The sequence below is a fragment of the Panthera onca genome, chromosome E2 (assembly GCF_046562875.1).
Source record: "Panthera onca isolate mPanOnc1 chromosome E2, mPanOnc1 haplotype 2, whole genome shotgun sequence".
NCBI classification, from domain to species: Eukaryota; Metazoa; Chordata; class Mammalia; order Carnivora; family Felidae; genus Panthera; species Panthera onca.
The window spans coordinates 8,880,492-8,905,929 of NC_138353.1; the positions used below are offsets into that span (position 1 = coordinate 8,880,492).

Consider the following 25,438-nt stretch of genomic DNA (forward strand, 5'->3'; position numbering starts at 1 on the left):
CCCCCTTCTACGTTACTACCTGGCCCGCCGCCCCCCCCCCCCCCCCCGCCGGACTTCCCTAGAGACGACGCTCCCCGGGAGTTTTCTTGGCCCCGCCCACAAACCCAACTCTGAGTCTGATTGGACGGCAACAAAGGGAGGCTCCGCCTATGGTTCCAGGACAAAGCAGACAGCCCCCTCTCAGACTAGAAAGTTCATCTGGTCCCCCCAGACTAGGCCCTCAGTGGTGGGGTTGCCGTGCTGGGGGCTGGAGTGAACTCGTAAGTCTGGGTGGAGGAGAAGGATGGGAGCCTAGCTCGTGGGTGCTGGGATGAAGATTGCTGGAGACGGGCTCTTGGGTGTGGACCCCCGGATGCCTGGGTCTTCCCCTGCCTCAGGTCCCAACAGCACCCCGGCCCTGGTGGCTTCCTGGCCCCACTGTTCCTGTCAGGCTTTGCCCCAGCTCCCAGCACTGGCTGCAGGACAGGAAAAGGCAAGAGGAAACCCATGGTAAATGTGGGGACAGGGTTCCTTGGAGAGGACCGGACCTGGGTGGGGGTGGGGAGAATTAGGTAGGACTGGTCCTTCCCACTTCTAATTCTGGAACTACATCTCAGCCAGTGAGGCCCTGCCACGACGAAGGGACACGGTTCCTGGTCTCTCTTTCTAGGACAGGAGACCAGCCCAGACCTCTCCTCTGGGGAAACCAAAACCGAGGGTCAGACCTGAGGAAATGAACCTGATGTAGAGACAACCAGATAAATCTTTATTTGCGCCTTGGCACTGTGGCCTTTTCCTTTGGAACTTTCCAAACCTTTGGAACCTGGGTTTCTGAAAGCCAGCTGTGTGAGCGCTGGTCATGTGACAGCTGGCTCTGTGACAGCCAACTCTGTGGAAGCTGGTCCTGTGGAGCAGCTGCCTTGTCGGTGTGGAATCTGGACTTTATGGAATCGATCACCATCCCAGACCGAAAGCAAAGTACGCTGGGGGACGGTAGGGTGCAAAATGCGGTAACAGATTAGGTCCTGACTGGGGGACACCCCTCCCACCCTCCCTATATTTGATCCTTTTCTAACAATGACCCAAGCTTCGCCCATGTAGGTGAGCCCCTCCCAGTTTTCAAACCCCACAAGACCCCTCCCACATTAAGAAGGTGGGGACCCCACCCCTCACGCCAAGCCCTGCCGTCTTCAGTGGTTGGCTCACCCAGTGAAAAATCCTATGATCAGCAGGAAAAAGCACCAGAGAAGCAGCCCCTATCAGAAGGCATGTCTGCACATCCTCTGGGTTTGAACGCTCTGAGGGCACGAGGGTTGGGGAAAGGTCATCCCAGATTTCCTCCTCGGCCTCGGTCCCAATGGCTGGTGACTGGTTTCCAATGGTTGATGGCTGGGTTACAAAGGTTGATGACTTGGAAGTTGTCTCCGCAATGATTCTTCGAGTCAACACTGGTAGAGGAGAGGGAAAGAGCATACCTGGTTGGGTCCCAAAGGCCAGTCATGGCCCAGGCAAGCTATCTCCGCGCCAACCTTCCCCAGCACCCAGGACTTCCAGGGGATAATCAAGACCCTAACTGCAGAAAGCCTGGTCAAGGAGGCTGGGGGCCACACCCAGGGCAGGAAGCCACATCCCAGTGGCTTGAAGCCATGCCCTGAAGCTGACTGTCCCCCCAACACACAACCCTGAATCCCACACTTCAGTCAACTCCCCAGCACTGACCTGTGACTTGAAAACGGATGACCGGGGCGCCTGGGTGGCGCAGTCGGTTAAGCCTCCGACTTCAGCCAGGTCACGATCTCGCGGTCCGTGAGTTCGAGCCCCGCGTCGGGCTCTGGGCTGATGGCTCGGAGCCTGGAGCCTGTTTCCGATTCTGTGTCTCCCTCTCTCTCTGCCCCTCCCCCTTTCATGCTCTGTCTCTCTCTGTCCCAAAAATAAAAATAAAAAACATTGAAAAAAAAATTAAAAAAAAAAAAAAAAAAAAAAAAAAAAGAAAACGGATGACCTAGAGTGTGCTCACTCCCGCGGTGCCCAACTCAACAGCGGTAGTTACCTTCGTCCTCTGGCCTCACGAGGGGCTTGGTCAGGGTGAGCCAGTTCCCCTTGTACACCAAGGTCTCAGAATTTCTCCCCGAAATCTAGACCCAAGATCAAGGGGTCACAGAGGTGTCGGGAATTCAGGCCTGGGGTAGTAGCTCCCGGGGATCAATAGAAGTCAAACTTGGTAGGTCATGGGTCACAGGGATTGTGGGAACAAGCCTGTGGATACAGGGGTCGGGGGCTCAGACAAACCTAATGGACTTGGGGTTGAAGGGCCCACCCTGTAAAAGCTGTAATGGAACCCGCCTGTAGCAATTATATGCCAGTGGAGCTCACAGTTCAGGACCAAGTCTTCCTTTTCATGGACGTTGATTTGGCGCCCTGGGAACAGGGGGTGACGGTGGGGTGCTTCCTCATGGTTTCCGGTCCTACCTCAACTCCCTCCCACTGGGTCTGGGCCCCCCATGTTTGCTAGGGTGCCAGCTTGAGTCTCCGCCCTGTCACGACGCCCTCTCTCCTCTGGCTCCACCCCTCTCGCGCCAACCCCTCCCGCTGGCCCCAGCCCTCTCACGTCCGCAATCTGTGGACTTTCGACAAGGGTAAGTGTGCAGCAGGCAAGAATCGCACCACCTCAGAAGCCGCAACAATACACCTGAAGGGGCATGAACGAGGTTGTAATTCGGCACCCCGAGAGAAGGGGCTACACGGAGAGGGCAGGGCCAAGGTCGGGGGCGGAGTCAGGCCCCTAATCCCTAGAGGTGAGCCCAAGGGGCGGGGCTAGAGGGCAGTCCTCCCTGAAGAGGGGTGTAACCAGTCTCAGGAAAGAGCGCCCAGAGAAGGGGACCCGCGGTCCAGGAAGTCCGCTGTGCAGAAGGACTACTGGGGACCAGGAACCTCTCAGACGTGGGGAAGGAAGAACCACCGAGACCCAAAGCCGGAGGAGAAAGGCTGGGTATTCACGGGGCAAGGATGAAGGATAGAAAACCAGTTCCCATAATCCGGAGTCACCACATTTGTTGGGACAAGAATCTTCATCTGAAGAAAGGGAAGAAATTATTATCAGGTTTCAAAGGTAAAGGACACCAGAGAGGGGGGCCAAGGAATAGGTGGGGGTTGGGCTCTTGGGTTGGAGGGAGGAAGGACCCGGGTGCCTGGAGCTCTGGGTCCAAGGGAGGGCGCGGTCGGGAGAGGTGAGGGGCTGGACGTAGAGAAGCAGGGGGCTGGGGACAGAGACCCTGGGACTGGTGGAGGAAGGGGCTGTGGTCCCTGACGGAGCCCATCTTCCCTCACCTCCGTGAAACCGAGCGACATCGCGCCGAAACGTTTCCTTTTCCCGAGTCAACATCGCGGAGAACTCCTTCACGAAAGTGTCATCTGGGAAGAAGCAGGGTGACAGGGAGTGCGACCCCTCCGCTCCCCACCCCAGGAGTGAGGTGCAGAAAGTTTGCCTCTGTCTGAAGGGCATGCCAATTCCCGTTGGGGACTTCTCAGGGAGCGATAATGAAATTGAATGACCACTTAACCATGCCGGTCACTGAGCTAAGCGAGGGCTGGTGTCCAGGCACCGTTATGATCCATTTGAGAGGCAGAGAACCTCCTCCAAGGCCACACAGCTAGGGGATGACTGGGCAGGTATTTGAAGCTAGGCAGGTTGACTCCAGAGCCAAAGATTCTGGAGCTTCTCCTCCCCCCCCCCCCCCCCCATCTGTGTGCATTTACCTCTTAAACCACGGTTTGTGATAAGTTTCACACTCCTCAGAAAACTCGACGCTGCCATTTTCATTGTGGCCTCATCTGGAGGGGAACAGGGGATGCGGGGAGGGGAGCTCTAACCTCAGATTCCAAGCCTTAAGGTCTCCTTGGCTCAGCTAGTGTTACAAACTACAATACCCATGTGGCCGCTGGGCAAGGATGGGGCTGTAAAGCGATTGCCCGCCCGTTGCCTGCTGGGAGTTGTAGTTTTTATCCAAGATGGCAAGGTAAGGCCTATAGGGGAAGTGTATTCCTAGCCCTGGCAAGGCCTGGATTCTGCATCCCAGCCTTCTCCATTTCTGAACCCGGTAGACTTTGCCCTCAGCGCTTCCCGTTTCTCCACGCCTGCCCCCTCCTGCAGCAATCCTAGCCCCAGACTCTTCCTTTTGCAGGACCCAGGGTTCCCAGGCTCTAAGCTCCCCTCACCGACAGCCCCATATAATGGAGGCTTTAAATGTGGCAGGTCCTTGAAATTCCTCACGGTTTCTCTTATTGTTTTCATCACTTGTCTGTGACATTTGGGGTCACAGAGAGAAAAGGGTCTCCTGGTACTAAAGCCTGTCAACTTGAACAGATGAGCAGATGGCATGTTTTTTCCACCAAAGAAGAATTAGGCGGTCCGTGTCAGGCTGGAGAAGATAGGGAATTTCCCTAAAATGAATGGAGTTTCGGCAGCTGCTGGGGAATATTCCGTAAAGTCCCAGACCCGAGAGAGACTAATCACAATTACCTCCGATTGTAGCCGTTAACCCAGGAAATGAATGAGGGAGAAGCCCTCACTCCGGTTAGGAGGAGGAACAGAGAGAAAGAGTCAGCGTCCCCTTGGTTGGAAATGGCCTGTGTTTCCTCCAACAGCCTGGATTCACTTAGAGGAGGCCTATTTAGACATCCAATATGTCAGGAGGGAGTTTACCAGCCAAATACACTTTGGCAAACACATTCTGCAAGAGGCCTTTGGGTCTGGGTCGTGATTTAGATCTGTGAAGGCCTGGACCTAGGGTACCTCTGTCCATTTGCCCTGTTTACTGCAGAAGAGATCTAACTGCTAGATCCTACGGATGCCATGCAGCATTACAGGAGATCAATCCTTTCCTAAATTTTTCAATCCAAATTGTTTCCAGTGGGTTAAAAGACATCCCAGGGGAGACTCCTTGGAGACAGAGGAGGAGCTCCCATGCTTCTCCTAGAGAGAAAGCATCTATTATCCTGACAACCGCCCCACCCCCCGGCTCCCTGGTGGTGTCCCAGGCACAGGAAACGTCAGAGGTTCCCGGTGCCAAAGCGACCCGACACAACCCTCAAACGAAATCGCTGTGACCACCGACTAGCCGATTAAGGGCTCCTAAAAGAGGGATGTTAGCATCCCTTCGCTTCCCCCAGACTACAGATGGGTGTCTGACCTATGGACCAAATTTGCCTTGCTGAGAAGGACAGTCAACTGTCATTTAGAGCCCGTGGAAAACACTGGAAAAGTTTTGCAAGGGGGAATGACCCAATTTGGTAATTTAAGTAGCAGTTAGTAGAGGACACTGATTGAAAACAGTAAAGACAGAAATCCACCGTGATCTAAGTGACATTCCAACACGTAAGGTCTTCACAGCCAACTTCCCTAAGAAACGGTCCCCGGTTCAATGTTCTTTCAATCGAGTAGTGGTTTCGCCAGCTCTCCGTGGGAGGTTCCGAGGCTAGAAGCAGCTAGACCAGAAATGTGGAGGGGATCACCTTGGACCAATGAGGAAGATACCTCACACGGGAATCATAAGATTGGCAGCCGTGTTAGTCCACTTGGCTACTTGGACAGGTGGCTGTCCCATGCACAAGACAGACAACTTTGCCTGAAGACAGGAGTAAAGAGAGGGCACCAAGTTTCTGGGTCTCATTACCACCCCGCCCAGGGTAGTAATATCCAGCCAAAAGACAGGCTTTCTCCTCCCCATAGAGTAGACACAGGCTAGAGGATCGCAGCCTGAGCAATCCACATGAAAAGGGTTCTAGTAAGACCATACTTCGCGAAAAGCCCCTAAAATGAGAGTAAAGGAAGAAAAGACAAAGTACCTCAGGAGTGCCTGAGGAATGTCACCTATATCCCACCAGGGGGTGGGGAGTGCTAGCCTCTATGTTGCTCTCAGCCTGCCTTATGCTCCCTCAACACTAAGTCTGAGGGAGGAGGGGTCTGGACTTCAGGGTCCTTGGTTCTTACCCTGCTTCAGGTCCCAACAGCACCCCAGGGCCCTGGCTCTGTTGCTCCTGGTTGCTTCCTGACCCCGCTGTTCCCCTTCAGCCTTTGCCTCTGCCCAGGCTCCCGGTACGGGCTGGGGATCCAGAAAAGACAAGAGCAAACCTGGCAGGAAGAGCTGGGAGGGGGCATCCTGTGAGAGGACGGGCCTGAGGGAGGAGATCTGGGTAGGGCTGGTCCTTCCCCACTCCTTGATTCCAGAATTACATCTCAGCCAGGTGGCCCTGTCATGATGAAGGGACGCATGTTCCCAGGCTCTCCTTCTAGGACAGGAGACCAGCCCCAGAGTTCTCTCGGAAACCGAGAGTGAGGATCAGAGCAAAGGAAATGAGTCCGGTAGTTAGACAACCAGATAAATCTTTATTTGTGCCATGGTACTGTGGCCTTTTCCTTCGGTACCTTCGGAACCTGCTCCTGTGAAGGCTGACTCTTTGGGACCTAGCCCGATGGAAGACCCGCCCTGTCAGCGGAGAACCAGGTATTCATGGAATCGATCACCTTCCCAGGCCGAAAGCAAAGGACGCTGGGGGAGGGTGGGGTGCAAATAGCAGAACCAGATTAGGTCCTGAGTGAGGGACACTCCTCCCAGCCTCCCTATATTGGATCTTATTCTCGCAATGACCCCAACTTAGTCGGCAGAGGTAAGCCCCACCCCATCCCCAAGAGAACAACCTCCTCCCTTTGGAGGGTGGACATCCCGCCCCTTGCTCCAAGCCCTGACTTCTTCCGTGGGCGACTCACGCGGTGAGAATGCCGATGATCAACACCACAAACCCCCAGATCAGCAGCCCTATGAGACGGCCTCTCAGCTTATTCTCCAACTTCGGGTACTCTACCCTCCCGAGAGTTAGGGACAGGTCATGCCCGATCTCAGCCAGGGTTCCACTGGTTGATGACTGGGTTACAGACATTGAAGGCTGGGTTACAAAGGTTGAAGACTTGGACGTTGTCTCCACAATGATTCTTTGAGGCAACACTGACAGAAGAAAGGGAAAGAGCAGACCTGAGAGGGTCCCAAGGGCCCTTCGTGGCCCAGGCAAGCTATCTCCACGCCAACCTTCCCCAAACCCAGGCCTTCCAGGAGATAATCAGGACCCTAACTGCAGGAAGCATGGTCCAGGTGAGCAGTGGCCACGCCCAGGACAGGAAGCCACACCCCCATGGCCGGAATCCACATCCCACAGGGAAGTTTTAACCCGCAGGCCACGCCCTGAAGATGGCTGTACCCCAAACCCACGAAACTGAACCCCACACTTCTGTCGACTCCCCAGCACTGACCTGTGACTTCAAAATGGATGACCGTGGATGGGCCATGTCGCTCAGTGCCCAACTCGCAGCGGTAGGTACCTGCATCCTCTGGCCCCACGAGGGGCTTGGTCAGGGTGGGTCGTTTCCCCTTGTACACCAAGGTCTCAGAATTGCTCCCCCAAACCTAGACCCAAGTTCAAGAGATCACAGAGGCCTGGGGAATTCAGGCCTTAGGGAGAACAGAGGTGAGATCATCACGGGATCTCAGTGGGCAAGATGGGAATCCAGGGTGTACTGGTAAGGGCATGGGGTCCCCGGGGATCCGTAGAAGGCAAACTTGGTAGGTCGTGGGTCATGGGGATTGTGGGAACAAGCTTGTGGATACAGGGGTCGGCGCTCACACAAGCCTAATGGACTTGGGGTTGAAAGTCCCACCCTGTAAAAGCTGTAGTTGGTCAGGCCTTCAGATAATTTATGCCAGTCGAGCTCACAGTCCAGGACCAAGTCTTCCTTTTCGTGGACGTTGATTTGGCGCACTGGGGACAAAGGTTATGGTGGGGTGGGTGCTTCCTCGTGGTTCCAGGCCCTCCATCAACTCCCTCCCACTGGGTCCAGGCCCTTCTTTGCTAACAGGCAGGCTTCAGTCTCCGCCCTGTCAAGACTCCCTCTCTCCTCCGGCTCCGCCTCTCCTGCGCCAACCCCTCCCGTTGGCCCCAGCCTCTCACCTCCGCAATCTGTGGACTTTCGACAAAGGTAAAGGTGCTTTCTGCATATGTGGCACCAGAGCAGAAGCTGCAACATCGTACCTGAGGGGAGAGATCAAGGCTCTATTTATCCTAACAGAGGAGACTAACAGTAGAGGGCAGGGTCAAGGGCTGGGGAGGGATCAGGCGCCCAATCCCGAGAGGTCAACCCAAGGGGCGGGGCTAGAAGGCAGACCTGCCGGAAGAGGGATCTAACCGGGCTCAGTGAGGAGCCCACATGGAATAGGACCCGTTGCCCAGGAGTCTGCTGTGCAGAAGGACTACTGGGGACCAGGAACCTCTCAGACGTGGGGAAGGAAGAACCATCGAGACCCAAAGCAGGAGGAGAAAGGCTGGGTATTCACGGGGCAAGGATGAAGGATAAAAAAACCATCTTCCATCATCTGGACTCACCACATTTGTTGGGACAGAAATCTGCCTCAGAAGGAAGAAAAAAATAACGGTATCAGATTTCTAAGCTAAAGGACATGAGAGAGGGGGAGAAGGAATAGGTGGGGGTTTGGGCTCTTGGGTTGGAGGCAGGAAGGACCTGGGTGCCTGGAGCTCTGGGTCCAAGGGAGGGCGCGGTCGGGAGAGGTAAGGGGATGGACATGGAAAGCAGGGACTGGGGACATAGACCCTGGGACTGGTGGAGGAAGGGGCTGTGGTCCCGTACAGAACCCATATTCCCTCACCCTCTCTTTGGAACCGAGCGACGTAGCTCTGAAAGCTTTCTTTTTCCCGAGTCAACATCTCAGAGAACTCCTTCTCTAAAGTGTCATCTGGGAAGAAGCAGGGTGACGTAAAGTGCTTCCCCTCCGCTCCCCACCCCAGGAGTGAGGTACAGGAAGTTTCCTCTGTCTGAAGGGCATGCCAATTCCCGTTGGGGACTTCTCAGGGAGCGACAATGAAATTGAATGACCACTTAACCATGCCGGCCACTGAGCTAAGCGAGGGCTGGTGTCCAGGCACCGTTATGATCCATTTGAGAGGTGGAAAACTTCCCGCAAAGCCACACAGCTAGGGGATGACTGGGCAGGTATTTGAAGCTAGGCAGTTTGACTCCAGAGCCAAAGATTCTGGAGCTTCTCCCCCCGCCCATCTGTGTGCATTTACCTCTTAAACCACGGTTTGTGATATATTTCACACTCCTCAGAAAACTCAAGACTGACGTTTCCATTGTGGCTTCATCTGGAGGGACACAGGGGATGCGGGGAAGGGAGACAGAACCTCAGATTCCAAACCTTAAGCTCTCTTGGCTCAGCTAGCGTTACAAACTACAATACCCATGTGGCCACTGGGCAAGGATGGGGCTGTAAAGCGATTGCCCGCCCGTTGCCTGCTGGGAGTTGTAGTTTTTATCCAAAATGGCAAGGCAAGGCGTAGGGAAAGTGTATTCCTAGCCTTGGCAAGGCCTGGATTCTGCATCCCAGCCTTCCCCATGCCTGAACCCAGTAGACTCTGCCTTCAGCTCTTCCCTCCCGTCCCCCCCCACCCCGCCCCTAGCAATCCTAGGACTAGACCCCTTGTTTCCCATGACCCAGGGTTCCCATGCTCTACCCTGCCCTCACCGATAACCCCGATAAAGGAACGCTGTAAATTTGGCAGTTTGGTGAAATTCCCCACGGTTGCTTTTATCGTTCTCATCACTTCTCTGTGACGCTCGGGCGCCAGGTGGGTAGGCAGGTATTCCTTATCGAAGGAGTCCAGCGCGGCCACGACCCTTCGATCACACGTGACACAGCTCCGGGCAGGAAGCAGGCAGCCGGCTAGCGCCGCCACCAGGAGGGCAACTTGGGGACCCATTTCCCCAGGGCGCTCAGCCCCAGCAGAACCCACCAGGACTATCTGGACTTTATGGGGAGGGTCCGCCCACCCCACACGGAGGAGGAAGTGATCGCTAAGGGGAAAGAACCCCTTCCCGGAGACTAAGACCCCCAATTTGTAGGTCTCCCACTTCTCGGTTAGGAAACCGAGGAGTCCGGAGTCCCGATGCACACTGAGCAGCCGCTGCCCGACCTTGAACTTGTCCGTTGACCCTCGAATACAACTAGGGTTTGCTGAAGAGCGGAATCCAGGCTGAGGGCATTCAGAGGGACGAGCCGGCCACGTCCTTCCACTCTGTTACGCCACGACTGAAATTAAGGATGTCGTTGGAGCGAAGGTGAGGTGGCTCACGTGATGCAGAGAGCTTTATGACTGGAGTCAGACCTGAAGATCGCCTCCATGTGCAAGGAAATCCCACAGCGTTTCCCTTCTAGCTTTCCACACAGGCCCCCGACTTACCTAGAGACAATCCAGGAGTGTCCTTGGCCCCGCCCACAAACCCAACTCTGAGTCTGATTGGACGGCAACAAAGGGAGACTCCGCCTATAGTTCCAGGATAACGCCCTCCGCCCCCTCTCTACTAGAACTTTTTTCTGGTTCCTCCCAGATGAGGCCCCCGTGTGGTCGCGTTGGGGTGGAGGGGGTGGGGTCAGACTAAAGAGTCTCGGTGGAGGAGAAAGATGGGAGCTTAGCTCCTGGGAACTGGCGTGGAAGATGGCTGGGGACACGGTCTTGGGTCTGATGGAGGAGGCGTGTGGACCCCTGGGTCCCTGCTTCAGGCCCCAACAGCACCCGGCGCCCTGGCTCCGTCGGCCTGGTTAGTTCAGACCCCACTGTTCCCATTCAGCCTTTGCCTCTGCCCCGGCTCCCAGCACTGGCTGGGGGACAGGAAAAGGCAGTGGAAACCCACTGGAAGAGTGTGGATGGGTTGTCATGTGAGGGGTCGGGCCTGGGAGAGGAGATCTGGGTAGGGCTGGCCCTTGATTCGGGAATCACTCCTTGATTCTGGAAGTGCATCTCAGCCAGGTGGCCCTGCCACGCCGAAGGGACCCGGGTTCCCAGTCTATCCTTCTAGGACAGGAGACCCGCCCCAGAGCTCTCCTCTCGGGAAGCCAAAACTGAGAATCTGAACGGAGAAAATGAATCCGATATTTAGGCAATCAGATAAATCTTTATTTAAGCCTTGGTGCTGTGGCCTTTTTCTTCGTTCGGTACCTTGGGAAGCTGGGTCTGTGACACCTGGCTCTGTGATAGCTGGGTCTGTGACACCTGGCTCTGTGATAGCTGGGTCTGTGACAGCGGACTTTGTGGACCCTGGTCCTCTGGGGCTGCTGCCTTGTCGGTACGGACCCAGGACTTGACGGAATCGATCAGGGTCCCAGACCTAAAGCAAAGTACGCTGGGGAAGGGTGCGGTGCAATCGTGTAAGCAGATTAGGTCCTGAGTGAAGGACACCCCTCCCAGCCTCCCTAGATCTGATCCTTTTCTATGACCCAAGCTTCGCAGCCCTAGGTAAGCACGCCCCTCTTTTCTAAGCCCCTCCCCCTAACACCTCCTCCTACGTTAGGACGTCGGAGACCCCGCCCCTCGCCCCAAGCCCTGCCTTCTCCCGGAGGCGGCTCACGAGGTGGCAAAGCCGATGATCAGAAACACAAAGCCCCAGATCAGCATCTCGAACAGGAAGCCTCTCAGCGCGTCCTTGGGATTCAGACACTCTGTCGGCTTGAGGGATCGAAACCGCTGATACTGGGTCCCGGGGTTTGATTTCGGGATCTCCTCAATGACTCTTTTGGGCAACACTGACAGAGGAGAGAGAAGGAGCAGTCCTGGGAGGGCCGGTCGTGGCCCAGGCAAGCTCTGTCCACGCCACCCTTCCCCAGGACCCAGGCCTCCCAGGAGATAAGCACGCCCCTCACTGCCTGAAGCCAGGCCACTGTGAGAGGTGGCCGCACCCTGGGCAGGAAGCCACACCCCCTTGGCCTGAAACCACACCCCGACAGACAGTTAGGCCCCCCAGGTCGCTCGCTGAAGCTGACTGCCCCCCAGACCGAGGACCCTGAGTCCCATACGTCTGTCGACTCCCAGCTCTGACCTGTGACTTCAAAATGGATGACCGTGGCTGGGCCGGATCGCTCAGTGCCCAACTCGCAGCGGTAGTTACCCGCATCCTCTGGCCTCACCAGTCGCTTGATCAGGGTGGGCCGTTTCCCCTCGGACACCAAGGTCTCAGGATTGCTCCCCCAAACCTAGACCCAAGCTCAAGGGGTCACAGAGGCCTGGGGGAATTCAGGATTTGGGGCAGTACAAGTGTGAGGGCATCACGGGGACTCAGTGGCCGGATGGGAGTCCAGGGTTACTGGTAAGGGCATGGGGTCCCCGGGGATCCGTAGAAGTCAAACCTGGTAGGTCATAGGTCATAGGGATTGTGCGAACAAGGCTGTGGATATAGAGGTGGGGGCTCACACAAGCCTAACGGACTGGGGATTGAAGGGCCCACCCTGTAAAAGCTGTAATAGGTCAGGCCTTGGGATAATTTATGCCAGTCGAGCTCACAGTCGAGGATCAGGTCTTCCGTTTCATGGACGTTGATTTGGCGCACTGGGGACAGGATTTACGGTGGGACACTTCTCCAAGGTTTCCTGCCCTCCCGCCAGTGCCACCCACTTGGTCTAAGCCCCCCTTTCTGTCTCCACCCTCCGCTCCAGTCCCCGCCCTCTCTAGGCCACGTCTCTCCTCTGGCTCCGCCCCTCTTGCGCCCACCCCTGCGGCTGGCCCCAGCTCTCTCACCCCCACAATCTCTGGATTTTCGACAAACGTGAAGCTGCTTTTTACAGTTACTGCACCAGATCAGAAGCTGCAGCATTGTACCTGAAGGGACAGGATCCAGGCTGTATTCGCCCTGAGAGGCGAGGCCAAAGGCAGGGCCAAGGTCTGGGGCGGAGTCAGGCGCCTAATCCCTAGAGGTCAGCCCAAGGGGCGGGGCTAGAAGGCAGTCCTCCCTGAAGAGGGGTGTAACCAGTCTCAGGAAAGAGCGCCCAGAGAAGGGGACCCGTTGCCCAGGAAGTCCGCTGTGCAGAAGGACTACTGGGGACCAGGAACCTCTCAGACGTGGGGAAGGAAGAACCATCGAGACCCAAAGCCGGAGGAGGAAGGCTGGGTATTCAGGGGGCAAGGATGAAGGATAGAAAACCAGTTCCCATAATCCGGACTCACCACATTTGTTGGGACAGAAATCTGCCTCAGAAGGAAGAAAAGAGAATTATCAGATTCCTGTTAAAGGGGATGAGAGGGGGCAAAAAGGAATAGGTTGGGGTTTGGGCTGTTGGGTTGGAGGGAAGAAGGACCCGGGTGTCTGAATCTCTAGGTCCAAGGGAGGACAGGGTCGGGAGAGGTGAGTGGTTGGACATAGAAAGCAGGGGGCTGGGGACAGAGTCCCTGGGCCTGTTGAGGGAAGGGGCTGTGGTCCCTGACGGAAGCCGTCTTCCCTCACCCTCTCTTTGGAATCGAGTGACGTAGCCACGAAAGGCTGCCTTTTCCAGAGTCAACATCCAGTTGAATTCCTTCACGAAAGTGTCATCTGGGAAGGAGCAGGGTGACATAGAGTGGCACCCCTCCCCCGCCCACCGCAGGAGGAGATACAGGAAGTTTCTTCTGTGTGAAGAGATTGGCATTCCGCGTTGGGGCCACCTCAGGGAGGGACAATGAAATTGAATGACCACTTAACAATGCTGGCCACTGAGCTAAGCAGCCCCTGGCCTGCAGGCACTGTTAGGACCCATTTTAGAGGTGACAAAGTTGCAAAGTCCCTCCCTAAAGGCCACACAGCTAGGGGATGACCGGCCCGGAATTTGAACCGAGGCAGGTGGGCTCCAGAGCCACTACCAGACCCGTCCTCACCAACAATCATTTCCCTAAAAGTTTCTGGAGCCCCTCCCTTGGCCCCTATGTGGATTTACCTGCTACATCACTGTTTCTGATAAGCCTCACACTCCTCAGAAAACTCAAGACTGACGTTTCCATTGTGGCCTCATCTGGAGGGACACAGAGGATGCGGGGAGGGGAGCTAGAACCTCAGATCCCAAGCCTTGCGGTCTCTTGGCTCAGCAGGTGTTAAAAACTACAATACCCATGAGGCTACTGGACCAGCCCAGGGCTGTAAATGGCTGGCACGCCCGTTGCCTTCTGGGAGTTGTATTTTTTTTTTTTTTTTCCATATAAAATTGCCACGTAAGGACTAGGGGAACAGTGTATTGGTCTGTCCTGGGGAAGGCCTGGAATCTGCATCCCAGCCTTCTCCATTCACGAACCCAGTACAGTCTCCCTCCAGCCTTTCGTTTCCTTCCCTCCTGCCCGCTCCCGCAACAATCCTAGAACGCAGGCCCCTCTTTTCCCTCGACCCCTGGATTCGCACTCTCTACCCTGCCCTCACCGATAACCCCCATAAAGGTATCCTCTAAATCTGGCAGGTCCCGGAAATTCCTCACGGTTTGTCTTATCTTTTCCATCACTTCTCTGTGACGCTCGGGCGCCAGGTGGGTAGGCAGGTATTCCTTTTCCAAGGCGTCCAGCGCGGCCACGACCCTTCGATCACAAGTGACACAGCTCCGGGCAGGAAGCAGGCAGCCGGCTAGCGCCGCCACCAGGAGGGCCACTTGGGGACCCATTTCCCCAGAGCGCTCAGCCCCAGCAGAACCCCGGGGAGGGGCCGCCCACCCCACACGGAAGGGGTGATCGCGAACCGGAAAGAACCCCTTCCCCGAGAGTAAGAATTCCCAATTTGCAGGGCTCCCCCTTCTCGGTTAGGAAACCGAGGAGTCCGGAGTCCCGATGCACCCTAGACAGCCGCTGCCCGGCCTTGACCTTGATTGTTGCACCCTGGAATACTAGGGTTAGCTGAAGGGCCGAATCCAGACTGGGGGCCTTTAGAGGGGACGAGCGGGTCACGTCCTTCCACTCTATTTGCCACGGCTAAAATTGAGGACGTTTCTGGAGCGAAGGTGAGGTTGGTCACGTGACGTGGAGAGCTTTATGACTGGGGTCAGACTCGACGGTCGCCTCAATCCCACAGAGTCCCTCTTCTTCCTTTCTACTTGGGGCGCCGACTTCTCTAGAGACACTCTCGGCGAGTTTCCTTGGCCCCGCCCACAAACCCAACTCTGAGTCTGATTGGACGGCAACAAAGGGAGGCCCCGCCTATTGTTCCAGGATCTCGCAGACCGACCCCTCTCTGACTAGAACTTTCATCTCGGCCTCCCAGATGAGGCCCTTGTGTGGTCGCGTTGGGGGTGGAGGGGGTTGGGGTCAGACTAATGAATCTGGGCGGAGGAGAAGGATGGGAGCTTAACTCCTGGGAACTGGCGTGGAAGATGGCTGGGGACCGGCTCTTGGGTCTGATGCAGGAGGGGTGTGGACCCCTGGTCCCGCGGTTCTTACTCCGCTTCGGGTCCCAACAGCACCTCGGCGCCCTGTCTTCGTTGACCCGGGTTGGTTCTTGACCCCTCTGCCCCGGCTCCCAGCCCTGGCTGGGGGACAGGAAAAGGCCAGGGGAAACTCGGCTGGAAGAGCCGGGAGGGGGCGTCCCGTGAGGGGGCGAGGCTGGGGGAGGAGATCTGGGTAGGGCTGGCCCTTCCCCACTCCTCGATTCGGGAATTACATCTCAGCCAGGGGGCCCTGCCATGACCAAGGGACCCGGGTTCCCGGGCTCTCCTTCTAGGACAGGAGGCGAGCCCCAGACCTTTCCTCTCGGAAAGCCAAAAAGAGCATCAGACCCGAGGAAATGAATCCGCTATTTAGGCAACCAGATAAATCTTTATTTGTGACTTGGTGCTGCGTCGTTTTCTTTCGGTACCTTCGGAACCTGGCTCTGCGGTGCGGCTACTTTGTTCGTGAGGAGCCAGGACTTTATGGAATCCATCATGTTCCCAGGCAGAAAGCAAAGTGCGCTGGGGGAGGGCGGGGGGGGGGGCAGACAGTGGAACCAGGTTAGGTCTTGAGGGATAGCCCTCCTCGCCTCCCTATATTTGGTCTTATTCCAGCAGTGACCCAGGCTGGATCATCACTACCATTTTCTAAGGCCTCTCCCTGAAAGGACCCCCTCCTGCATTGGGATTTGGAGACCCCGCCCCTCCGTTCGTGTCCCGCCTTCATCAGGGTTGGCTCACGCGGTGACAAAGCCGATCATCAGCACCACAAAGCCCCAGATCAGCAGCCCTACCAGAAGGCTTCTCAGCACCTTCTCGGGCTTAGGGTACTCTGAAGGCTGGAGGGTTGGGGACAGCTGCTCCTCGGTTTCAAAGTTTGATGTCGGTGTCTCCTCAATGATTCTTTGAGGCAACACTGACAGAGGGGAGAGAAAGAGCAGCCTTGGGAGGCCACCAAGGTCCCCCGTGGCCCAGGCAAGCTCCCTCCCCTCCAACCTTCCCCCAAGGCCCGGGCCTTGGAGGAGACAATCGCGACCCTCTCTGCCTGGACCCCGGCCACGGTGGCGGGTGGCCACACCCCCGCGGCCTGAAAGGACACCCCGACAGGAAGTTTTGCCCCATAGGCCACGCCCCAAGCTGCTGTCCCCTAACCCCAGGACCCTGATTCCCACACTTCCGTGGACTCCCCAGCTCTGACCTGTGACTTCAAAATGGATGACCGTGGCTGGGAGGGATCTCACAGTGCCCAACTCGCAGCGGTAGTCACCCGCATCCTCTGGCCCCACCAGGGGCTTGGTCAGGGTGGGCCGTTTCCCCTTGGACACCAAGGTCTCAGAATTGCTCCCCCAAACCTAGACCCAAGCTCAAGGGGTCACAGAGGCCTGGGGAGTTCAGGGTTTGGGGAAGTACAGGTGTGAGAGCATCACGGGATCTCAGTGGGGGAGATGGGAGTCTAGGGTTATTGGTAGGGCATGGGGGTCCCCGGGGATCCGTAGAAGTCAAACCTGGTAGGTCATGGGTGATGGGGATTGTGGCAACAAGCTTGTGGATACCGGGGTGGGCGCTCAACCAAGCCTAATGGACTTGGGGTTGGTGGGGTTGAAGGGCCCACCCTGTAAAAGCTGTAATAGGTCAGGCCTTGAGATAACTTATGCCAGTTGAGCTCACAGTCCAGGACCAGGTCTTCCTTTTCGTGGACGTTGATGTGGCGCACTGGGGACAGGCGGTTACGGTGGGATGCATCTTGGTTCTCCCTCAACTCCCTCGCGCTTGGTCTTGGCCCCCACTTTTCTGGTGGGCCGGCTCCTTTCTTTGGCCTCTCTAGACCCCCGGCTCTCCTCTGGCCCCGCCCCTCTTGCGCCAACCCCCCACCCCCTCCAGCTGGCCCCAGGTCTCTCACCACCGCAATCTGTGGACTTTCGACAAACGTGAAGCTGCTTTTTACAATTACTGCACCAGATCAGAGGCTGCAACATCATACCTGAAGGGGCAGGATCAAGGTTGCATACATCCTGAATAGAAGAGACTAAAAGGAGAGGGCAGGGTCAAGGGCTGGGGCGGGGCCCAGCGCCTAATCCCGAGAGGTCAGCCCAAGGGGCGGGGCTAGAAGGCCGACCTGCCGGAAGAGGGATCTAACCGGGCTCAGTGAGGAGCCCACATGGAATAGGACCCGTTGCCCAGGAGTCTGCTGTGCAGAAGGACTACTGGGGACCAGGAACCTCTCAGACGTGGGGAAGGAAGAACTATCGAGACCCAAAGCAGGAGGAGAAAGGCTGGGTATTAACCGGGGCCAGAATGGGGGATAGAAAACCAGCTTCCCTAATCTGGACTCACCACATTTGTTGGGACAGAAATCTGCCTCAGAAGGAAGAAAAAAAAAAAAAGTTATCAGATTTCTAAGTTAAAGGACACGAGAGAGGGGGAGAAGGAATAGGTTGGGGTTTGGGCTCTTGGGTCGGAGGGTGGACGCTGTTGGGAGAGGGGAGGGGCTGGACATAGAGAAGCAGAGGACTGGGGACAGGGACCCCGGGACTGGTGGAGGAAGGGGCTGTGGTCCCTGAGGGAACCCATCTTCCCTCACCCTCTCTTTGGAACCGAGCAATATTGCGCTGAAACGCTGCCTTTTCCAGAGTCAACATCCAGGAGAACTCCTTCACGAAAGTGTCATCTGGGAAAGAGCAGGGTGACAGAGTGCGACCCCTCCTCCCACCCACCCCAGGAGGAGGTACAGGTACCCGTCTGAAGAGGCTGGCGTTCCAGGTTGGGGCCATCTCCGGGAGGGGCAGTGAAATTGAATGACCACTTAACCATGCTGGCCACTGGGCTAAGTCACTGGCCTGGGTGCAGGCACCGTTATGACCCAGTTTGGAGGTGACAAAGCTGTGATATCCCTCCCTAAAGGCCACACAGCTAGGGGATGACAGGGCCGGTGTTTGAACCTAGGCAGTTTGGCTCCAGAGCCAAAGGATTCCGAAGCCCCTCCCCTGGCCACTCTGCCATTTACCTGCTATGTCACTGTTTGTGATAAGTGTCATACTCCTCAGAAAACCCAACACTGACGTTTCCATTGTGGCCTCATCTGGAGGGACACGGGGGATGCGGGGAGGGGAGATAGAACCTCAGATTCGAAGCCTTGTGGTCCCATTGGCTCAGCTAGTGTTAAAAACTACAATGCCCATGTGGCTATTGGGCAAGGCTAGGGCTGTAAAGGATTGCCTGTCGCCTTCTGGGAGTTGTAGTTTTTTACATAAAATTGCAGGGTAAGGGGTAGGAGAACACAGTATTTCCTAGCGCTTGGAAAGCCCTGGAATCTGCCACTCAGCCCTCTCCATCACGAACCCAGTAGACTCTGGCTCCAGCCCTTCCCTCCCTCCCCCCCACCCCGTCCCTGCTCCCAGGAATCCTAGCACCAGACTCCTCTTTTTCCACGACCCGGGGTTCCCACGCTCTACCCTGCCCTCACCTATAACCCCCATAAAGGCATCCTCTAAATATGGCAGGTCCCAGAAATTTCTCACGGTTTGTCTTATCGTTTCCATCACTTGTCCCTGACGCTCGCGCGCCATGTGGGTAGGCAGGTATTCCTTTTCCAAGGCGTCCAGCGCGGCCACGACCCTCTGATCACATATGACACAGCCCCCGGCAGGAAGCAGGCAGCCGGCTAGCGCCGCCACCAGGAGGGCCACTTGGGGACCCATTGCGGCCACAGCGCTCAGCCCGCACAGAACCCGGGGAGGGTCCTCCCACCCCACGCGGAAGGGGTGATCAGTAACGGGAAAGAACCCCTTCCCCGAGAGCAAGACCCCCCAATCTGCAGGGCTCCCCCTTCTCGGTTAGGAAACCGAGGAGTCCGGAGTCCCGATGCACCCTAGACAGCCGCTGCCCGACCTTGACCTTGAATGTTGCACCCTGGAATACTAGGGTTCGCTGAAGGGCCGAATCCAGGCTGAGGGCCTTTAGAGGGGACGAGCGGGTCACGTCCTTCCACTCTATTTGCCACGGCTAAAATTGAGGACGTTTCTGGAGCGAAGGTGAGGTTGGTCACGTGATGTGGAGAGCTTTGTGACTGGAGCCCGAGTCACCGTTTCCCCCGATCTACAAGGAATTCCCACAGCCTCCCCCTTCTAGCTTCGGACGTGGGGGCCCGACTTCCCTGGAGACACGCCCAGGAGTTTCCTTGGCCCCGCCCACAAACCCAACTCTGAGTCCGATTGGACGGCAACAAAGGAAGGCTCCGCCTATGGTTCCAGGAAATCGCAAAGAGGCCTCCTTCTCGGACTAGAAGTTTCATCTCGTCAGCTCAGGCGAGGGCATCTGGCCTTCAGCTTCCTCTCGTCCCTGAGTTTCTGAGCCCAGGCTTCAGCTAGATGCCTGGGATCTTTTGGAATATTTGGCGTCAAGCCACGGAATGGGGAAGTGGCCCTTTCTAGCCGCAGGACTACGACTCCCAGGAGGCCCTGGGGTGTCTCCTTGGCCAGAGTTCCACACTTTACTCACTCCCTCCTCCTCCTTCTCTCCGTAGCTGAGGGGCTCGATGCCAGGGTTCCAGAAGAAAGAGGCCTAGAGCCAATACTAAGAACCTGGGGCTCAGACCTATGGGTCCTGGAAGGTCTCTCTCTCCTTTTCTACACCATTGAATCAAACCACCATAAAAACTGGAACCGCAGGGCGCCTGGGTGGCTCAGTTGGTTTGGCGTCCGACTTCGGCTCAGGTCACGATCTCACCGTTCATGAGTTCAAGCCCCGCGTTGGGCTCTGTGCTGACAGCTCCGAGCCTGGAGCCTCCTTCGGATTCTGCGTCCCCCTCTCTCTCCGCCCCACCCCTGCTTATGCTCTGCCTCCCTCTGTCTTTCAAAAATGAATAAACATCAAAACAAAACAGGAACCGCGACTCACACAAGCCTGAGAACAGGAGGCTGCCAGATCTCAGCAGGGACAATACCCCTAGACGTGAGCAGTTCTGGATTTCCCCTCTTACACACACACACACACACAGTGGACTCCAAAACACCTGCAGAGACAGGGTTTGGTGGTGTGGACTTTTAAATCATACCTCCCTCTCTCCCACCGGGGGCAGCTGAATAGTGAATGATCCCTCAAAACTCCCTGAGAAGACTAAAAAAAAGGGGGGCTTGGATTCTTCTGGGTAGGTAGGGGATGCGATCAGAGTTGTCTGTAATAAAGCTAGGTACCTTCATCCCCTACAAAAAAGCACCAAGGGGGTCCTGGAATCTGAGTCAAGAATCCCATCCTCCTTGGCCAGACCTTGTGCTCTGGCCTGGGTTTCAGGCCAGCCCGGGTCCCGTATACTTTCAGACCTTCAGATCCTTTCATTCTTTTTTTAATGTTTATTTATTTTTGAGAGAGAGAAAGAGAGGTCGAGCGGGGGGTGGAGGGGTGGGGACAGCGAGAGAGGGAGACACAGAATCCGAAGCAGGCTCCAGGCCCTGAGCCGTGAGCACAGAACCCCACTGGGGCCCAAACTCACAAACCGCGAGATCATGACCTGAGCCAAAGTCGAAGGCTGAACTGACTAAGCCACCCAGGCGCCTACAGAGCCTTTGAAGCCCGAAACCGGGTTTGGTGGTTCTGTGAAATCAGAGGAAGCCCAGGTTGGCAAGGGTCCCCATACCTGTAGCTTTCTGCAAGCCCCAAAGAAACATTTATGACGTTTATTTATGCTGGCTGAATTCCAGAAAATCGATCCCGTTACATCCAACAGCCCAGCTGCAGAGAAGGAAACTTTCTTAGCTGAGAAGAAAGGTAACCTTAACTCAGAGCCAACTTGTAAAGTGCCTGTCTTTGGCAGATTTTGACAAAAAAAAAAAAAAAAAAAAAAAAGTCCCTAGGTTTCTGGAAGGCTTTGCTCCATGAGCTGCTGTATTTCAGCATCCATACCTCTCCCCCTCCTGTGGAGGAACAGTCCCACGTTTTAGTCTATCTGCTCAAAATAGAGTCTCTGGGGCGCCTGAGTGGCTCAGTCGGTTAAGTGTCTGACTTCGGCTCAGGTCATGATCTCGCGGTTCGTGAGTTCGAGCCCCACCTCAGGCTGCTTTGGATTCTGTGTCTCCCTCTCCCTCTCTCTGCCCCTCCCCTGCTTGCTCTCTGCCTCTGTCTCAAAAATAAACATATAAAAAAAAAATTCAAGGGGCACCTGGGTGGCTCAGTCAGTTAAGCCCCCGACTTCAGCTCAGGTCATGATCTCTAGATCTGTGAGTTCGAGCCCGAGTCGGGCTCTGTGCTGACAGCTCGGAGCCTGGATGGAGCCTGCTTCAGGTTCTGTGTCTCCGTCTCTCTCTGCCCCTCCCCAGCTTGTGCTTTGTCTTTCTCTCTCCCAAAAATAAACATTAAAAAACATATTTTTTTTTCTTTTTAAATTTCAAAAACGAGTCTTTGTCTTTCTTTTTCTCAGAGGCTGAGAGGTTGGACAGATTTCCCACCTCACAGGACAGATACTTTGTGTTCTGCCAGTCTTTCTGGCAGTGGCTGAGGTGTTGAACTTCTGAGTGTCCCTTCCTGAGATCCTCCTAGAATTCCAGAACCTCATCCCCTCTGGGGGAGCCCTGCAGGATTCTCCACAGGCCTGAGACCTGGCCTTCTCTAGAACCACTCCAGAAACACAGCAGGGGAGTGGATGAGTGCTTGCTGTGGACTACCCCTAAGTTCTTTCAGTCCTGAGGATTGTCCTTCCCTTCTAGAAAAGACCAGAGGCAACATTAGAAGGGGGGGGGGAGTTCTCCGTTTTTGGGGTGCAGCCATCCAGAAGTACCCTGGATCCGTGCTGGGAACAGGGGGTAAGGCATTGCCTTCCAGAACTGACGTGAGCCTCTCTGGACATTGCCAGGCATCAGGAAAAGATCCCCTGCTGGTTCTAGAACGTCCAGGCAGTTACAGAAAGCCCCTAGGTTTCTTTTTCTCCAAGTCCTTTTTCTCCAAGTCTAGCCAACTAGGATTACTCTAGAAACGGGTGCCCGCCTGCTACAGGGCTACCACAAGCTTCTCCAGAAGCCTCTAGGCCTCCGGAGACCCAGAACGCTGGCCCGAGCTATTCCAGAAAGTCTCCCCGCTGCTCAAGGCCCAGCCAACGACTGGAGGGGAGACAAGTCTGCATTAATGCCCACCCACTCGGGCAAGAAGGCAGCCTCGGGCTTAAAGATCTTCAGGAAGTTGGAGTCGGGCAGGGTGAAGTTGGCCAGGTAGACAGTGTCCCCACCCGTCAGGTAGGCGGCCCAGAAGCCAAAAGTGCCGATGGTCATGATGGTGTGGTTGCACTGCGTGAGCAGCGCGAAGTCCCTCCCCGGCGAGCCCTCCTGCCCGTCGCCGGCAAAGATCACATCCCCACGGGACGTGTCCACGTTTTCCCGGCACCACTCCATGCCGTTGCTGGTGACCACAAAGACGGGGTCTTCGTGCCGTGCCCGGAACCAGTCCATAGCCTGCTGGAGGTAAGCGCGGTCGCCTACCACGCCCTTCCAGCGGTGGGGCATGACCCGCAGATAGTCCCCGCGGCGCACGTGGACACCCACGAAGGTGCGAGGGCGGTCCCCGGTGGGGCCCAGGCGGAGCCGGCTCAGCAGACCCTGGGCCTCTCGCCGAAGGTGGTCGTGCAGCGTGAATTCCCTGCGGATCTGCTCCCGGAGGTGGTGGAAGAAGGTCCAGGAGCAGGGAAAGCCGGTGAGCTTCAGCAAGGGGTCGCTCAAGCGGGCGTACTCCCGGGACATCCAGTCGTGGAGCTCCAGCTCCCGCCAGGGCGTGCGGCTGTCCACCTCGGGCGCCAGCACCGGCAGGGTGATGCGGAACACGGGGGCCAGGGCGGCATGCATGGAGGGCAGGATGAAGGCCCGGCGACCGTTGAGCTGGGCCAGGGCCAGGAGCGTGGCATACTGCCCCATCTGGTTGCCGAACCGGCCGTCTGGGTGGATGGTCCAGGTTCCCGAGAGGGAGGCAGGGGGCTTGAGGCAGGCGGAGGTGTTGGGGGACAGGCAGAGGATGGCCACAGGGGATGGCACCGGGCGGCGGCCTGGACACAGGGCCGTCAGGGCCAGGCCGTTGGGAAAGAGGTCTTGGTGGACGTAGAGGAACAAGGTGGCTGAAAGGACACACACTAGCAGGAAAGCCACGCAGAGCTGCCGTTGGCTGGGGGCCCACATGGCTGCACGGGAGGAAAGGTGAATTAGCGGGGCCCCGGAGCCCCAGGAGGAAGTGTCCGTGGGCAGGGGCCTGGGGGACCGAGGAAACCAAGGCTTGAGACTCCTGGGTCCCAGGGAAAGGGGATCGGGGGCCTGGATCTGAGGGAGGGGAGGGAGGTGGGCCCTTGGAACTGCAGGGACGGGGACGGCAAATGTTGAAAACGGGTGTTTCCAAGATAGCAACGGGCCTCGGAGCCAGCCTGCCACATCCGCATCTCGGAATCTGGCTCTCCCGGCCGGGAAGTCCCACTTTAGTTGGGCGATGTGCCACCAACTCCTTTCTCGGGTGGGCCTGGTGGAGGGAGGGTGAGGACTCCACCATGGGGGTGACGGGAAGGGACAGGCCGGGTGGAACATGAGAGGCTGGAGGTCGGGGGCTGGATGAGGGATCTCGGCCTCTGGAGGAGCAGGCGTTGGTGGGGGAGGGGGGGGAGGGGGTGGAGACTCCTGGGGTCCTACGGGGCTAGCGGCTGGGGCTGCGCCTCCTGGGACCGAAGGCCCCGATTCCTGGGTCCCAGGCATCCTCCGGTCCCACTCACCTGAGCTCCTGGCGGGTGACAGCGCCACAGCGGGCTTAGAGAGGCCGGAGCGCGCCGACCGCAGGTGCAGCCCACATCCGGCCGCCCCCGGAACCCCGGACTCCGGGATCCTAGGCTCGGCAGCCCTCCCCTCCATGCCGCCTCCCCCGACTGGCTCCTAGGGCTCGGGGGAGGGAGGAAGGAGACGGGCGCGGTTCCGAGACTCCCAGCCTCCGCCCCTCCCGACCTGGGCAGGTAGGTCGGAGGCGGAGCCCCGCCCCCTCCCCGCCCTCCCCAGCCCCGGGGACCCGCGCCCGGCCCCCTGGTCCTCGGCCCCGGCCCGCGGGCGGGCTCTCCGGGGCCAGCCTCCACAGCATGGAGACCCAGCGCCCAGCCGGCAATGCCGGACCCAGGTATTCGGGTCCCTCGACTTCTCCCCCTTCTCCCGAGCCTAGGCCCAGAGTACCTGGATGCTCCGAGCCCGGCCACGCCCCAGCCGCTGGGGAGGGCGCAGACACCAGGCCCGGGCGGGGGCGAAGATCATCCGCCCTCTGCCGGGTCCTCCCGGTGGGGAGGCAGAACCTGTTTGCCAGGCCTGCTCCAGGAGCCGACGGAAACCTCCTCCAGCTCTCAGGGTCCCGAACGTGGGCGCCTCCGGCCCGAAGGGTGTCCCCGCGCACCCCGGGGGCCGCTGATTCCCCATCTCCGCGCGGTGCACCTGCGAACTGCAGGGCCTCTCCTTTTGAGGAATCGGACGATCCGGGGTCCGACGGCTCCTCTCCAGACGGGCGCGTCCCGGGGGCAGCGTCTCCCCGAGGGCGAGGAGGAGAAAAGCAGGAGGGGAAGCGGGCCTGTCATGCCCAGCCTCACCGGGAGGCCGGGGCCCCAGGTTGGGGATCCAGGGCCTCGGCTCCGCGGTGTATACCTGGAGCCGCTTCCATTGTCCGGGCGGTTCCGCCACCCCCCCCCCCCCGCCCCGCCCCAAACTTTCCTGTGCTGGAGCCGTGTGATCATTGTCATTCAATAAATCAAAGCTAAAGACCCTGGAATTTGACTCCCCTCTCCAGAGGGTGGACCGTGATGTCTCCGGACCCAAGGCCCTCCTTCCACAGACCCAGGATTTCCAGCCCCAGCCCCCTCCTCTGCTGGAGACGTTCAGACCTCAGCACTGGAGGGTGTCCGGTCTCTGTACCTACAGTTTCCAGGAAACCCCCCCCCCCCCATACATTCCCTTTGGGCTCTGGTCTCTCACTTCCCCCCTCCAGAGCCTGGCTCTGCCCCCCCCCACCCCCACCCCAGAGGCACTGAGTCAGACTTTCACCCTCCACCCGCCCTCCCCACCCCAGGCTATTTTGAGAACACCTTTCTGGGCCTGGGGTAGCTACTCTGGTGAAAGAGGTCCCTGGATTGCATCAGGGAGGAGAGGGAGGCTCTCCTCTGGCTCATTAGATGCCAGAGGAACCTCTGGGCTGGGGTTGGTGAGGTTGAG

General features: G+C 57.4%; 4 protein-coding genes and 2 long non-coding RNA genes across 14 annotated transcripts; 1 reads left to right on the forward strand and 5 right to left on the reverse strand.

The window, feature by feature from the left end:
* The first annotated feature begins 69 nt into the window (after positions 1–69).
* Positions 70–762, forward strand: LOC144614712 (uncharacterized). 2 transcript variants are annotated; one of them, XR_013552729.2, is made up of 2 exons: positions 70–489; positions 597–762. It is a non-coding gene; the product is annotated as an uncharacterized LOC144614712 (long non-coding RNA). The 2 variants fall into 2 exon arrangements; XR_013552728.2 differs by having other exon boundaries at positions 650–762.
* On the reverse strand, positions 725–19,403 carry LOC132690803 (izumo sperm-egg fusion protein 1). Of its 6 annotated transcripts, none has more exons than XM_081791480.1 (9): positions 18,706–19,403; positions 18,247–18,321; positions 17,824–17,910; positions 17,577–17,597; positions 17,143–17,268; positions 16,855–16,955; positions 16,441–16,594; positions 16,037–16,158; positions 725–962 (listed from the first exon to the last, which is right to left on the reverse strand). In XM_081791480.1, exons 1-9 carry the CDS (start codon positions 18,938–18,940, stop codon positions 837–839), a joined length of 1,047 nt encoding a protein of 348 aa, XP_081647606.1. In that variant the 5' UTR covers positions 18,941–19,403; the 3' UTR covers positions 725–836. The 6 variants fall into 6 exon arrangements, with proteins under 6 accessions (XP_081647606.1, XP_078295694.1, XP_078295693.2 ...); XM_078439568.2 differs by lacking the exon at positions 725–962 and adding an exon at positions 15,611–15,764 and having other exon boundaries at positions 18,706–19,402; XM_078439567.2 differs by lacking the exon at positions 725–962 and adding an exon at positions 15,611–15,764 and having other exon boundaries at positions 15,984–16,158; positions 18,706–19,402.
* LOC132675019 (uncharacterized) lies at positions 1,975–4,435 on the reverse strand. The gene is made up of 4 exons (XR_013552730.2): positions 3,736–4,435; positions 3,307–3,390; positions 2,588–2,668; positions 1,975–2,235 (listed from the first exon to the last, which is right to left on the reverse strand). It is a non-coding gene; the product is annotated as an uncharacterized LOC132675019 (long non-coding RNA).
* LOC132676806 (izumo sperm-egg fusion protein 1-like) lies at positions 6,345–10,263 on the reverse strand. The gene is made up of 9 exons (XM_078439564.1): positions 9,567–10,263; positions 9,112–9,186; positions 8,691–8,777; positions 8,410–8,430; positions 7,978–8,058; positions 7,688–7,788; positions 7,283–7,436; positions 6,746–6,980; positions 6,345–6,527 (listed from the first exon to the last, which is right to left on the reverse strand). The coding sequence occupies exons 1-9, from the start codon at positions 9,799–9,801 to the stop codon at positions 6,443–6,445; spliced, it is 1,074 nt and encodes a 357-aa protein (XP_078295690.1). The 5' UTR covers positions 9,802–10,263; the 3' UTR covers positions 6,345–6,442.
* LOC132674464 (izumo sperm-egg fusion protein 1-like) lies at positions 10,974–14,932 on the reverse strand. Of its 3 annotated transcripts, XM_078439559.2 has the most exons (10): positions 14,252–14,930; positions 13,779–13,853; positions 13,313–13,399; positions 13,036–13,056; positions 12,610–12,690; positions 12,320–12,420; positions 11,915–12,068; positions 11,447–11,621; positions 11,092–11,221; positions 10,974–11,061 (listed from the first exon to the last, which is right to left on the reverse strand). In XM_078439559.2, the coding sequence occupies exons 1-10, from the start codon at positions 14,484–14,486 to the stop codon at positions 10,999–11,001; spliced, it is 1,122 nt and encodes a 373-aa protein (XP_078295685.1). In that variant the 5' UTR covers positions 14,487–14,930; the 3' UTR covers positions 10,974–10,998. The 3 variants fall into 3 exon arrangements, with proteins under 3 accessions (XP_078295685.1, XP_081647604.1, XP_081647605.1); XM_081791478.1 differs by having other exon boundaries at positions 10,974–11,221; positions 14,252–14,931; XM_081791479.1 differs by lacking the exon at positions 13,036–13,056 and having other exon boundaries at positions 10,974–11,221; positions 14,252–14,932.
* Positions 19,404–19,708: 305 nt separating the features above from the next.
* Positions 19,709–24,593, reverse strand: FUT1 (fucosyltransferase 1 (H blood group)). The gene is made up of 2 exons (XM_060651659.3): positions 23,971–24,593; positions 19,709–23,394 (listed from the first exon to the last, which is right to left on the reverse strand). Exons 1-2 carry the CDS (start codon positions 24,104–24,106, stop codon positions 22,313–22,315), a joined length of 1,218 nt encoding a protein of 405 aa, XP_060507642.2. The 5' UTR covers positions 24,107–24,593; the 3' UTR covers positions 19,709–22,312.
* Positions 24,594–25,438: the final 845 nt, after the last annotated feature.

Bases quoted from the DNA above. Each gene is read 5' to 3' on its own strand.
- LOC132676806 (XM_078439564.1), bottom strand. From the start codon at position 9,801: ATGGGTCCCCAAGTTGCCCTCCTGGTGGCGGCGCTAGCCGGCTGCCTG. The intron at 8,059-8,409 runs GTGAGTCCAGAT...CTCTCCCCTCAG, and splicing joins TTTCTGTCCCAACAAATGTG to GTACGATGTTGCAGCTTCTG. The intron at 6,528-6,745 runs GTGAGTCGCCCA...ACCCTCCCCCAG, and splicing joins ATCATCGGCATTCTCACCGC to CGTCCTTTGCTTTCGGCCTG.
- LOC132674464 (XM_081791478.1), bottom strand. From the start codon at position 14,486: ATGGGTCCCCAAGTGGCCCTCCTGGTGGCGGCGCTAGCCGGCTGCCTG. The intron at 13,057-13,312 runs GTGAGGGAAGAC...CTTCTGAGGCAG, and splicing joins CACTCGATTCCAAAGAGAGG to ATTTCTGTCCCAACAAATGT. The intron at 12,691-13,035 runs GTGAGTCCGGAT...CTGTCCCTTCAG, and splicing joins TTTCTGTCCCAACAAATGTG to GTACAATGCTGCAGCTTCTG.
- FUT1 (XM_060651659.3), bottom strand. From the start codon at position 24,106: ATGGAGGGGAGGGCTGCCGAGCCTAGGATCCCGGAGTCCGGGGTTCCG. The intron at 23,395-23,970 runs GTGAGTGGGACC...CCTCCCGTGCAG, and splicing joins GTCACCCGCCAGGAGCTCAG to CCATGTGGGCCCCCAGCCAA.
- LOC132690803 (XM_078439567.2), bottom strand. From the start codon at position 18,940: ATGGGTCCCCAAGTGGCCCTCCTGGTGGCGGCGCTAGCCGGCTGCCTG. The intron at 18,322-18,705 runs GTGAGGGCAGGG...GTGTCCCTCCAG, and splicing joins TGCCTTTATGGGGGTTATAG to ATGAGGCCACAATGGAAACG. The intron at 16,595-16,854 runs GTGGGCCCTTCA...GCTTGGGTCTAG, and splicing joins CCTATTACAGCTTTTACAGG to GTTTGGGGGAGCAATTCTGA.